Here is a 14,725-nt window from a genome sequence, read left to right as displayed (position 1 = left end):
AAACATCATTGTTTTATGGAGAAAGACAGTTACCATCTTGGGCCTCAAATTCTCTTTACAAACAATTCTACAAGTATAATTTCCAGCAAATAATAAATAACAACCAAGACAGTTAGAAAACATGAATGAGAACCACATCACAGTAAAACTGCTAGAAACCAAAGAATGGAAACCTTAAATACAGTCAGGGTAAAAGACAGATTACCTTAAAAGGATCAACAGTGTGGCTTAACAGCTGATCTTTCAACAGATACAATGAAAATCAGAAGATAAAGTGCTACCTTTAAAGTTCTAAGAAAAAATAACTGCCAATATAGAATTCTACACTTATCAAAAATATCTTTCAAAAATTATGGTGAAATAAATATATTGGCTGTTAAATAAAAACTTATTGCAGCAGACTCACACTTAAGGAAACACTAAAGAGTGTCTTTAGGCAGAAGGAAACAGATTTCAGAAGAGAAGGTCAGAGATGTGGGAAGAAATGAAGATAAATAAAAGCAATAATAATAGTGTCTTCTGGGACATAAAATACATATGAAATTAGATACACCATAATAGTGGCAATATAGTTAAGGAGGAATATATAAATGTAGATAGATTATATATATATATATATTATATAATATAATATGTATTATATATAATATATAATATAATATGTATTATATATAATATATAATGTAGAATATATAATGTAGATAGATTGAGAGAGAGTGGGAGAGTGAGAGAGAGAGAGAGATTGTAGATAGTGTTTTAAGGTCTTTGGATTCTTACATTATCTAAGAAGAGAGTGTAAGTAATACAAGTAGTGTTAGATTTTGATAAGTCAAGGATGCATATCATAATTCTCTCTACAAGAGAATGATAAAATGTGTGTATATACCTAGTAACATAGCCTTAAAATATATAAAAAAAGAAAACTGATAAAAATAAGAGGATAAATAGACAAATTCATAATCATAGTGGGAGATTTTAACATACCTGTCTTAAAAACCAATAGAAAAAGCAGTCAAAAAATCAGTAAGTATGGGGAAGATGACAATTACCAAGCTTGACCTACTGTGCATACATTGAAAGCTGCAGAGGGGGAGTGCCCATTGTGGCTCAGTGGAAATGAATCTGACTAGTATCCACGAGGATGCAGGTTTGATCCCTGGCCCCACTCAGTGGGTTGAGGATCCAGCATTGCCGTGAGCTGTGGTGTAGGTCACAGATGCAGGTTGGATTTGGCACTTCTGTGGCTGTGGTGTAGGCTGGCGGCTACAGATCCGATTTGACCCCTAGCCTGGGAACCTCCATATGCCACAGGCATGGCCCTAAAAAAAATAAAAAAAAAAAGAAAGCTGCAGGATGCACTTAATGTTTAAGTATATATGCAATATTTATAAAGTTTTATCAAAAAAAAAATCAAATGCTGGGCCATAAAGCCTCAACAAACCATACTTAATTGTTCTCTAGCCATAACACAATTATGCTAGTCTCAACAACAAAAAGAATCTCTGTATGTTTATGAATTAATAAATAAAAATTTGAAAATCTCAATTAAAAAGATCAAAAGAGGAATAAATATTTGAAAACATTTTGAGCCCCCCCCTCAAATAAAAATACTTTCATGGTTGCTACTAATTTCTTACTTGGAAAATTATAGTTTAAATGAACATATTAGAAAGGAAGGCTTAAAATCCTAAGAAGTTAGGAAAAATAACAGCAAATTATATCAAAGAAAATATATAATAAGTATAATAAATATAAGAGTAAAAGTCAGTGAAACAGATAAAATAGGTAAAAAGAGATGAAAAATCAAAAGTTGTTTTCCTTGAAAGATAATAAAATTGACAGGCCTGACAAGACTAGTTAAGGAAAAAGAGAGAGAACAAAATTATCACCATCACAAATGAAAAAGGGGGAACTTATTATAGAGTCTACAATATTAAAAATATTTTCTGAGACATTTTGAACAATTCTAACCAAATTGGAAAATGTAGAAGAAATGGGAAGAAAGGGACAAATTTATTGAAAAATAAAACCTACCAAAACTGACACAGGAAGACATAGAAAATAAATAGTCATGTTATTAAGGGAATTTTATCCATAGTTGAAACTTTCCCTTATAAAAAACTGTAGGTACAAATAACTCCCTAGGTGAACTAAAAAAAGTTTTAAGAAGGAATTAATGTCATTTTTATATGAATTCTTCCAAAGAAAGACAAATTCAATATTATGAGAATTAAAATTTTACATTATGTGCTAATTTTATCATGAGCATAACTACAAACAATTTTTAAAAATTAACAAATCAAAGATGTAGTATGTAAAAGGATAATACAACATGATAGAGTTGTTTGTGTTGCAAGAAGGCAAGGTTGATTCACATTAGAAAACCAGCATAACTCACTACATTAACAAATTAAAGGAGAAAAATCATAGGTTATTTAAATACATAAAAACCAAGTTTTTGACAAATCAAACACCCATTTATATTAAAAAAACTTTTTAGTAATAGAAAGGAACAGCAAATATTCAGTAAAATACTGAAAGTTTTCCCTTTGAAATTGGGAAAAAAGACAGGAATCCTACTATTCACCCTCCTAATCAACATTGTACTGGAAATCTTAGTCAGGGCAGTGTGGCAGATTGGTTACAAAAATGATTCCAGTTTTCTATTTCTCCCTGTACCTGTGCCTGTTGCAGCATAACTTTGTAGCACCTCCCATCAAGAGATGGATTCTATTTATATACGTCTTGAATCTGGGCTGGACTTGTTAAAAGAATGTGGTGATATTGGTTAAAAGAATGTGGTGATATTGACTATATGCCAGTTCTTAGCCTTAAGAGTGCACTCTCTCCCTTTTTTCTGGAGACAGCCACTGCCACTGGAGATAACAGCAAATTGAAGGGTGAGACTATACTGAATAGAACTAAGTTAGCCCAGCTGGCCCTGTTGTGGCTCTAGATATATGAGGAATACAGCCAATATCAGCAGAGCTACTAAGCCGATCTCCAGCTAATTGCAGATACACAAGTGCGCCCTGGCAAGACTAGCTCAAATCAACAGAGATACTTAGTTTGCCCATCTACTTTCAGAAATATGTGTTGATTTGGGTAGTTTACAGTGCATTAACAGCTAATTGAAACAGGTAGGAAGATAAGAAAAAACAAGTATAAATACTGAAAAGGAAGAAAAAGTCTATAGTTATTTCCAGAGGGCCTAATTGTGTATGTAGAACATCCAAAAATATCTACAGATACATTATTGGAATTAATGAACAAATTTAGCAAAGTGGATGAGCCTCAAGTTCAAAGTATCAGTTGTATTTACATACAAGGACAATGTCTTAGTCTGTTCAGTTGGCTATAACAGAATATCATAGAGAGGCTTAAACAACAGAAATTTATCTCTCACAATTCTGGAAGCCAGGGAGTCCAAGATTAGAGTGCTGGCAGATTTGGTGTTTGGTGAAAGTCTGCTTCCTGGTTCATAGATAGCCATCTTTTCACTATGTTCTTATATGGCAGAAGAAGCAAGCAAGCACTTTGGGAGTTTCTTTTATGAGGACATTAATCCCATTCATGAGGGCTCTATCCTTGACTTAGCCACTTCTCAAAGGCTCCACCATCAAATACCATCACATTGGGAATTAGATTTCAACATATAAATTTTATAGGACACATATTTATTCTATAGTAGGCAACAAATAGAAAAAAATTTAATAATATCAAATTACATATGGTACATAGGAATAAAACAAAATATGTGTCATATTTTTCACATAAGGTTATAATCACTATTGAGAGAAGAGAAGGAATAATTAAATAAATAGAAGGCTATACCATGTTTATGGATTGAAAAATCCAATACTGTATATACATGATAATTCCCTCCAAATTGACTTATAGACTCAAGAATTCCAAAGAAATCCCAACAGGATTTTTTTTTCCAGAAGCTGATTATTTAATTCTATAATATGTAGAGGGACCAAACTAATCATGGGTGTCTCAGAGAAGAAAAACAAGATTGGAAGATTTTCTCTTCTATATACCAAGACCTATTATAAAGGTATGGTATTTAAGGTAAGGATAGCAGATAGGTCAATGGAACAGAATACAGAATGTGGAAATAGGCACTTAAGTATTTGATTTATATAAATGGTAGTAGTTTATTATTTTTTTATTTTTTACCTTTTATCTTTTTGCCTTTTCTAGGGCCACTTCCCATGGCATATGGAGATTCCCAGGCTAGGGGTCTAATTGGAGCTGTAGCCACTGGCCTACACCAGAGCCACAGTAATGCCAGATCTGGCCTATGCCACAGCCACAGCAATGCCAGATCCAAGCAACGTCTGCCACCTACACCACAGCTTACAGCAACACCGGATCCTTAATCCACTGAGCAAGGCCAGGGATTGAACCTGCAATCTCATGGTTCCTAGTTGGATTCATTAACCACTGAGCCATGATGGGAACTCCTAAATGGTAGTAATTTAGAGCAGTAGGAAAAAGGTGGATTTTTTTACTGAATGTGGCTGAGATGACTGAATATCTATTATAGGAAAACCTGAAAATTGATCTCTATTGCACACCATTCACAAAGTCAGTTCTATGTGGGTTGAAGATCTAAATGTGAAAGGCAAAACAATAACGCTTCCAGAAGATGTTAAAGGCAAATATCTTTTTGACCTTGGAGTACAAGATTCTTAACAGGCTATAGAAAAACACTAATCAGAAAGGAAAAGATTGATAAGTTGTACTATGTTAAAATTACAATAATTTTTTTCAATCAAAAGACACTTTAAGAGAAAGGGCAAGCCACCCTGTGGAAGAATTATTCCCAACACAGATAGCTAGCAAAATATAATATATTTCTGCAAATTAAAAGAAAAAATAGTTAACCAATTAAAAATGGACTGGAGTTTCCGTTTTGACTCAATGGTAATGAACCCAACTAAGATCCATGAGAATGCGGGTTTGATCCCTGGCCTTCTCAGTGGTTGAAGGATCTGGTGCTGCCAGGGGCTGTGGTGTGGGTTGGGGACATGGCTTGGATCCTACATGGCTATTGCCCTGGCTGTGGCATAGGCTGGCAGGTGCAGCTCCAATTTGATCCCTAGCCTGGGAAAATCCACATGCCACAAGTGCGGCCCTAAAAAAGCAAACAAAACAAAACAAAACAACATGTAACAAAAGAAGATATCTAAAATGGCCACCAAACATATACAAATGTGTTCAATATCATTATTAGTCAGTGGTATGTGAGCCATAAATCACAGTGAGACTCTACTATATACTCATCAGAATGCCCATATGAAGACAATTGATAACAGCAGGAGTTGCTGAGAATGTACAACAATGGGAGAACTCTTATACTGTAGGTGTGATTATAAATTGGTACCATCACTTAGGAAAACAGTTTGCCACCACCTATTAAAGTGAAGGTATGCATACCTAAGGATCCTACAATTCTAATCCTAGGTATGTAGCCAACAGAAATGCATGCAAACAGGAGTTCCCGTCGTGGCGCAGTGGTTAACGAATCCGACTAGGAACCATGAGGTTGCGGGTTCGGTCCCTGCCCTTGCTCAGTGGGTTAAGGATCCACAGTTGCCGGGAGCTGTGGTGTAGGTTGCAAACGTGGCTTGGATCCCGCGTTGCTGTGGCTCTGGCGTAGGCTGGTGGCTACAGCTCCAATTGGACCCCTAGCCTGGGAACCTCCATATGCCTTGGGAGCGGCTCAAGAAATATCAAAAAAAAAAAAAAAAAAGAAAAAAAGAAATGCATGCAAACATACACTAAAAGGCATATACAATGTTTGTAGTAGCAATTTGCAAAATAGCCTCAGACTGGAACCAAGTCATATTTGACTATTGAAAGTAGAATAGGTAAATCAATTATGGCATATTCATATACAGGAATACTATGCAGTCATGAAAATGAATGACCTACATTTACATCCCACAACACAGATGAATCTCAGAAATATAACACTGAATAAAAGAAACAAGACCTTCCAAATTACATACTATATTACACCATTTATATGCAGTTCTGCAAACCTACCTTTAAGAGGCAAAACCTATCTATGGTGTTTAGGGAGACATGTAATGATAAAACTATAAAGAAAGTCAAGGAAGAGTTTACCAGAAAATTCATAAGAGTGCCTGCCTTTGGGAGGCAGGCGACAGAAAGGACAGACAAGAGGGAGGCTTCTAGAGTGCTGACAATGTTCTCTTCTTGACATGGAAGTAGTTTAGAGATATTTTCTTTTTTTTTTTTTTTTTGCTTTTTAGGGCCACACCCGAGGCATATGGAGATTCCCAGGCTAGGAGTCGAATAGGATCTATAGCTGCCAGACTACACCATAGCCACAGCAACGCCACGTCTGAGCCACATCTGAGATCCTTAACCCACTGAGAGAGGCCAGGGATCAAACCTGCGTCCTCATGGATGCTAGTCAGATTCGCTAACCATTGAGCCACGATGGGAACTCCTTAGAGATACTTTCTGATACCTTATTGAACTGAGTCTTCTGATTTGTGCCCTTTTCTGTATATGCATTATATTTAAAAAATTAAGTTTTAAAAAAAATGGATGGAAGCATATCTGCAGATGAACCAAAATGGAGGAAGAAACAGCAGCTTAGAACATGAACACCAATGGTTTACAATGAAGTTTTAAAGAAAACCTGTTCTATTCTCAGAATTACTCCTATTTTGTCCAGGGATGTTATTCCATTGCTCTTGACATTACCCTTCAGCATGCTGGTTTTCTTCATATGAGGTATCCCTCATAGAGATACTATCTAAAGTCAATGGCACAAATATAGACGTTTAATTACATAATGTATTGTCTAAAAGGTAACAAAAAATTTAAACACAAAATTGTAAGCATTGAAGAAGTAAGAGAGAGGGGAGGAGAAACTGAGATAAATGCACATCTTTCATAAAGGAGGGGAGTAGATTTTGTCTAAAACAATAAATCAAGCACATAGAATCAAATTATTCAGAGACATAATGAAAACCATAAAAGGAATTAGATGGGGGAGGGAAGGATTGGGAGTTTGGGATTAGCAGATGCAAACTATTATATATGGGATTTGAATAAACAAAAAGTCCTACCATAGAGTAGAGGGGACTATAGTCAATATCCTGTGACAAAGCATAATGGAAAAGAATATGAGAAAGGATGTATATATATGTGTAACTGAGTCACTTTGCTGTACAGCAGAAACGATCACAACATTGTAAATCAATTATACTTCAATAAAATTTAGAAAATTAGAAATAATAAAAGAAAAGATGGCTTCTGGGAAAGGGATGAAGTTTGGAGCACAGAGAACAAGGCTGCTTCCCACTACCAACCCTCCAGACTATTAGATTTTTGTTTTGTTTTTGCCATGTGCATATTATCTTGATACATCTAGTAGGATATTTATGAGATTCCAGGTTGCATCCTTCTCATCTACTGATTTAGGAAGTGCTCTTTGAGTTTATAGCATTATGACTAATCAAAGAATAATATGCACCGTCTGTCCTATCTATGCTTCAGCTTCTAAAGTACTGTTAGGAGCCATAGCTATGGCAGTGACCAGTAATTACAGAGCTTCTGAACTGCGATTTTATAATTACTTCTATTTACTTTTCAACTTTATTTATAGATATGGTTTAATTAGAAAGAAGGCAGGTATAAAATTACATTGTACACAGACAAGTGGGAAGTTACAAACACTTAATATTCAACAGTTTAAAAAGCTAATATTATCAAATCAAAAGTAGATGAATCAATGCTAAAAGTGAAATTCCCCAAACCACTTATATCAATAGAAACATTAAAAATCTACATATTCTAGGTGCTACTTTTTTAAACAATAAATTCATTGGTGTTTCTTCTGCTCTATTTGCATACTTCATGAATACTACCTTTGGGGTGAAGATCTGGAAAATAAATCAAGACTGATTTTTTAAAAAGTAAAGTTTACTGAACAACTGGCTCTCTACACTTCTTTCTTATAATAATTTCGCAGATCTTTAAATGCTTCATTTCATTGCTTACACTTGTAAAATGCTTGTTAGAACTCTCCCCTTTAAAATTCTGGTAATTTTTTTCTACTTCCTCAAGTTTATTTTTCTCAAGATCTGGATACTCCCATGTGCATAGCTGCCAAATAGTTTAAAGTAAAAAGAATATTAAGAACATCTTTTCTAGAGAGAGAGTCTCGTTAGGTTTTGACCTTATACGACAATTTCACATGCCATTCTGCAGAGCAGTTACTCAAAAAAAGGCTTGTATTAAATCATATTGAGTAATACAATATAAGGGATAACATCATTACAATAGGACTAGCCCAACCTTCAATGAAAAATCAGAGCTTATGGTGTAAGGAAAGTGAGCAATCCTGCATCACATACAATTCTTGTCAGATATATTTGTGCAACTAAGTCTCTCCACTCATTGAAGGGTGGGCGTTCATTGGATGTCCACCCCCTGCCAGGCACTGGGCTGGCTCTGTGCATATAAGATGCTTTCCCTCCAGGCACTCACAGCCTCATGGAGACAGCCGACCAGGGAATGCAAAGTTACAAAGCAATGTGACATGGACTCTGGCAGGGCCACATTTTCTTTCTGTCTCACTCCTTTCTTTTTACTGCGAAGGTGATGGGGGGTGAGATGGTAAGATGGAATAAAGAGACAAAGGCTTTACTAGCATAATAATTAGCAAGAGAGGGGTTCATTTGCCTTATAGGAAGAACCTGAAAGATTCGGGCTTCTCCCCCTCAGCATCAAAAATTATCCTGGCCTCAGAGACTTTGAGGGTACGCCTCCGGGATGGCGGGATGGTGGTCCTCAGCAGGGGAGCCCTGACCCCGGGGAGAGGTGGGAGGGCTGTAAAAGACCAGCAAAGGTGAAGGGGATGCAGAGGAGAGGCGAGGAGGCAAGGGACTCCTGGATTTTCACAGGGGCAGATTCTGTGTGGAACCTACATGGTACGAAGAAGAAAGCTGTCTTATGTGTTCCTAAGTGAGAGTGTTTCCCTCTTAGCCGCTGGGGCATGAATGACTGTCACTGCTATAGTGGAGGTGTGCTCAGTGCCCCACAGGGACCCGTGGAATGAGAAAAGTAGGGGTTGCACAGCTCAGGTTACAAAGCAGATGTGGGGAGGGTGATGGAGGCACGAAAAAATGGTTCAGAATGTGAAAATTGTTCAGAAAGGCTCTGGCACAGACCACACGACCAAAGAAGCTGATCCCACTGCCCTGCTTTCTGATTAAATGACCATCAGGGAGTTACCACGACAGTTCTTACCCTCACCAGGACCTGGGGGGGGGGCGGGGGCAGGACGTACAGCTCAGGGCTGAGCAAAAGATGCTCCTTTGGAGGATAAAGAAAAAAAGAAAGGGTGGGCTGAGCTGTCTTCCTCAGGGATAGAGTCCACAGGTGACAGAGATTTGTAATATTCATCTTCCCCATCAAGCACTTTGATTTGGCTGCAACAAAGGAAAGAGTTTCAGCAGGAGAAGAAAACAAAGGCACCAGTTATCAATGGGGCAGCTCAAGTTATGTGAGTACCTGGAACCAGGTTGGGTCACAACACTGGGTCGGGGGCAGCTTAGGCTAGCTCGGGGCTTCCTAGCACTTAGGAACTGGGTCTGATCCACAAAGACTTTCACCTCTGGGTCATACACGAATAATGGACCCAACCTAGTGGTGTCTGGATGTTGTGATTATATTGCAATTTGATTTATGTGACTTAACTTGTCTGGTTCCCTGTAAATACTCAGAAGTTTCCCTCCTGACCTCCTCTAGTTCTCAAACTAGTACCCATTACCTACCTCGCTGCCATTCTCAATCCAGATACTAACAATCAAGTCAGCCACAAACTCCTCGGTGTCCTCTGGCTAACCATTCTGGGAAATCTTCCTTTGTGTACCTCCAAGGCCCAGGGGCAGGGAAGTGTGGAGGAAGTGACCTATTTGCATTGCATGGAGTGCTCTCATTTGTGGGAGAGTTTTACACAGCCCAATACATGTCTCGAATTATGAGGAAGGTACAATTCCCTGGGATAGTTATGAGAAATAACATTTGCCTTTTGGTGGCAATTTCAGTCTTTTCAGACAGAATAGATTCGAGTCTTGTAAATACTTGCTACTGTGAAAAGTAGTTTCCAGTGTCAATAGTGTGATATCCCCATTGCATATTTTTAGAAGCCTCTCTGGAAAGTTTGGCATTTTCTGTAATATCACAAAGGACCCCTTCTGTTTACAGTTGCTTAGAACTAAGAAGACAGATATTTACCCAAGTTTTCTTGGCTTCCTCTTGCTCCCTTGATATTCTAGAGTTCCCTGTGGAGAGGGCCAAGAACACACAGTCAAAGCAAAGCAGCAAGTCGTTAATTTTTAATTCAAAGTGATTTTGTGTTGAATGCAAGCAGATGCTGATAATATCAGAAGTCACAGCATAATTTTTTTGATCAAAGGGCTCAAGTGAGCCTGATGAAGCATGCATCTTGCTCGTCTTTGATAAACCACATCAATTATTCACCGTGAAGGCAGACATCCTGACATGAAAGCAACAGATAAAGAGCCTAAGCACATGTTCAAGACGAGAGTATAAGAAAGTGGGGGTGGGGCTGGAGGGGCTGGAACAGGTATTAATAACAGAATTATTAACTGGAAACAAAGCCAGTGAAACAGCTTTATGGCCACTTTGAACTCACATTTAACTGGTTATAGTACATGGTGTCCTCAGGGCTACTCAACATTTTGGGCTGCTGACATCTTCGGCGAGGTATTCGCTGCTTCTGTACGAGACCATTTTCTGAATCTGCAACAAGAGAGCAAAACTTTTCTGCAAACCATCTGAGGTTTTTGGAAAATTAAATATAAAATTGCTCATCACATTAATGCACTTCATAGAAACTGTGTCCCATTTTAATGGGCATGATAGAGCTTTGCTGAAACTAGGAGAAATACCATCCTAAACACACACACACACATACACATGGATTGCTAAGTGTAAAGAGGACAGCAGAATAGCTGTCGGTAACTCTGCCTTCATCTTTCTAAACTAAGTGAGCAGTCAAGTTGTCTCTGATGTGGTTTGGGCCACTACTGTGGCACAGGTTCGATCCCTGGTTTAGGAACTTGTGCATGTCACGGATACAGAAAAAAAAAAAAAAAAAAAAAAAAGTAACAGAAAGCAAATTGGTTTGTCCATGCTGGTGAAGTAAAGGCTGGTGGTCAGCCTTTGTAGAGCAGAGAGTTCCCTTTTAGTGAGATAATTTAGTTATGGCAATCTTGGGCAGTTTGTACCACATCCTATAGTGAGAGCTCAAAGACATCTGGAGCACATACACTCTTGGGTAGAAAAGAAGCAAACATTTCGGTGGGATACATTTTGTAGGGAAAATGGCTTGAGTTAGTATTTTCTGAAATGCTTTGAACAATGCCACTGATCCGTGCAGTCTCTGGAGGTAGTGTAAAGGAGAAGGGGAAAGGATGGCTGCGTGATTTCATTGAGCAGCCTCTTCGTGTTAGTCCTGATTCAGAATCCTGGACCAAGAGCGCACTGAAGATTAAGAAACCACGTGTCCAATGAAGTCATGACTTATTTTCCTGCAGTTCTATCTTCTTGCCAATACCCCCCACACACACGTGTGTGTGTGTACACGTGTGCACAGGTGCATAGAATACTACTCATGAATGTCACGGTCTGGAGAAGACATGACATTTTCTTAGACCAAAGGTATATTATAAACTATTTATAATAAAGAGTTGGAGATTTGTATTTGGAGTTACAGTTTGATTTCATTAGAGATTCTTTTTTTTTTTTTAAATAATGATTTTTATTTTTTCCATCATAGCTGGTTTCCAGTGTTCTGTCAATTTTCTACTGTACAGCGAGGTGACCCAGTCACACATATACATATATATATTTTTTCTCACATTATCATGCTCCATCATAAGGGACTAGATACAGTTCTCAGTATCATTACAGATTCTTAACTATACAAGGAAATTCTGTGGGACTTTTCTAAGTGAAGAATGACCCAGCAAGGATCATTATGAATAACAAATGATCAGTTTCCTACATATGAAGTTTTGTATCTTTAAAAAATTGGAACCTATCAATGTTTAAACAAGACTATTAGAACCATATAGGACTTTAAGAACAATCCAAATACCCATTTTTTTTTCAGAAAAGGAAACCAAGGCCCATAAATGCTGAATGAGTTACCCCAGTTCAAGTGGAAGAGTGGGAACCCAACCCTTGATTTCTTACCTATTGTTCTAGCATTTTAAAAAAAACTACAGCACATTGTCTTTCTAAATAAAAAAATTCTTCTAAAAAGTCAAAGGTCTGAGTAAAAGCAAGCTCTAGGAATTTTTTTTTTCTTTTTAGGGCCGAAGCTGCATCATATGGAAGTTCCCAGGCTAGGGGTCTAATCAGAGCTACAGCTGTCAATCCGAGCCACAGCCACAGCAATGCCAGATCCAAGCCATGTCTGCGACCTACACCACAGGTCATGGCAACGCCAGATCCTTAACCCACTGACCGAGGCCAGGGATTACACCCTCATCCTTATGGATACTAGTCAGATTCATGTCTGCTAAACCACAATGGGAACTCCCTATGAAAAAATATTAATTAGCATAGCAGATGGTGCCTGCAGAGGGTTCCAGGAGCCTTAAGAGACATCCTCGGTGCATATCTTCAGGACTGTGCAGAGGACAGGACTTCAGCCTCTTGTACTGACATCATCCTCAGAGTATAAGGAAACCAGATCTGGAATGGGTACATTCTGATAGTTCCAAGCTACCAACCTCTATATGTTTTGAGAAGTCCATATTCTGGAATGTGGTAGAAAACAAGGTTGTGAGGCTCTTTTATGTTATCTCCCCTGATTCATAGATTAATGAACAGAAGCGTCTAGACTTTAAGTTGCTGGTGTGAGCATCCACTGGAGATCTGGCATCTACTCTCTTAGATATTCTACTGCTATAGGATTCCAACATTGGCCACTTAAAAGGATGATCTTAAGCAGTTTTTGAGTTCAGCTGAAGTTCAGCTCACTTTGCTATGATTTTATGTAAAGTTTACAATTGATCAGAAGCTTTTATTTATATTCTTAACTGGGAATGCTTAATATAAGATATAGTTCTCAACTTTTACTCTTGAGGAACTTGCTGTTTCATGGGTGGGTGTTCTTTTCCTGATTCCTAGAAAGAATTCAGTTATTGGATAGAATTTTCTCTATTTTAACATTTCCCATAAATTAAAACAAACTGTTGGTTATCTAATGGTATCTATGCCATACTAGAATCTAGTTTATGCTGGCATCTGATTTAGCATCAAATTTTAATTTTCATTATTTTTACTTTATTGTCTCCATATTTCATGGTATTTTACAAAAAGTGCCAAACTTTCAGGTGCTTTGCATTGGAACAATAACAAAATTGGAGTTATCACTGATATATGATCAATCACAAGCAACCAAATAAAATAATTGAGAAATGAATCATTATTCAGTTAATGCTGTTGGAACAACTGGGTTGCTGTTGGTACAACTGGATAGCAATATGTACAAAATGTAACTTAAATACAGATTTTATTAAATACATCCTGTATGTAAGGTACTTTGCTTGATGTTGTGGGGACTACCACGAGAAATAGGGCAAGATCCTTCCTTTCAGTCTAGTAGGGGACCACTGAGTCTTAAGTGGTTAAGTGACTTGCTTAAGGTCATAGCCATTGCTGCTGGACTCAAATTAAGTTTTTTGTTTGTTTGTTTGCTTTTTAAAATTCTAAATATTTACTTTTCTCAATATTGCTTTTGATTCTTACAGGCCACAATAAATTCCAGATGAATTATATAGTTAAACATTTTAAACACTTCCATAAAAACTTTAGAAGGAAATGAAATAGACTATATAACTTAACTGTGGAAGAAGATATTAGGGACAAGGATGGGTTCAATTACATTAAAGTAAAATACTCTATGATGGAAAGTAACAAAATCTTAAGATGAAAGAAAGTGCAACATAAAGTTAAAAACAAATAAAAAATATATGTACACACAAAAGTCTACCATCCATAATGTGGAAAGGACAAGGCAAGAGAAAGATGGATAAATATTCATATATTGCAATACAATTATGAAATAAGATATTGAAAAATATTCATCCACACTGACAATTAAAACAATTACTACTGTCTTTCTATTAACTAGGATAAGTTGAAAGGTCAAAAAGACAGTGTGGGGAGTTCCAGTCATGGCTCAGTGGTTAACAAATCTGACTAGGAATCATGAGGTTGCGGGTTTGATCCCTGGCCTCGCTCAGTGGGTTAAGGATCTGGCATTGTTGTGAGTGAGGCGTAGGTTGTGGCTCGGATCCCAAGTTGCTGTGGCCCTGGTGTAGGCCGGTGGCTACAGCTCCAATTGGACCCCTAGCCTGGGAACCTCCATATGCCGTGGGTGCAGCCCTAGAAAAGACAAAAAGACAAAAAAAAAAAAAAAAAGAAAAAAAAAAGACAGTGTGGGAGTGACCCCAGGTACACAGAGGAGTCTCTAGGCTCCATTTCTCCTGAAGTGACTTGACAATAGATAACAAAAGCTAAGCAACTTGTGCCAAGGAACATGTCCCAACAAAGTGAAGGAAAAGAGAAAAAAAGACCATTTGTATAAGGATGGATATGATAATAGTTTCTGTAATAGAAAAAAGCCAGAAAC

General features: G+C 37.5%; 1 protein-coding gene across 3 annotated transcripts in view; it reads right to left on the bottom strand.

The window, feature by feature from the left end:
* Nucleotides 7,614-14,725, bottom strand: part of MYO3B (myosin IIIB) — a 423,015-nt gene continuing 415,903 nt past the window's right edge. For all 3 annotated transcript variants that reach the window (XM_021076498.1, XM_021076497.1, XM_021076499.1), the window contains 3 exons: nt 10,712-10,818; nt 10,291-10,337; nt 7,614-9,482 (listed from right to left, as the gene is read on the bottom strand). In XM_021076498.1, the coding sequence (XP_020932157.1) occupies nt 9,344-9,482; nt 10,291-10,337; nt 10,712-10,818 (293 nt within the window). In that variant the 3' untranslated portion in view covers nt 7,614-9,343. The remainder of the gene's footprint in view (nt 9,483-10,290; nt 10,338-10,711; nt 10,819-14,725) is intronic.

Source organism: Sus scrofa, chromosome 15, assembly GCF_000003025.6.
Source record: "Sus scrofa isolate TJ Tabasco breed Duroc chromosome 15, Sscrofa11.1, whole genome shotgun sequence".
Classification (NCBI taxonomy): domain Eukaryota; kingdom Metazoa; phylum Chordata; class Mammalia; order Artiodactyla; family Suidae; genus Sus; species Sus scrofa.
Note: the sequence above shows the minus strand (reverse complement) of the source record. Positions and strands in the feature narration are given on the sequence as shown.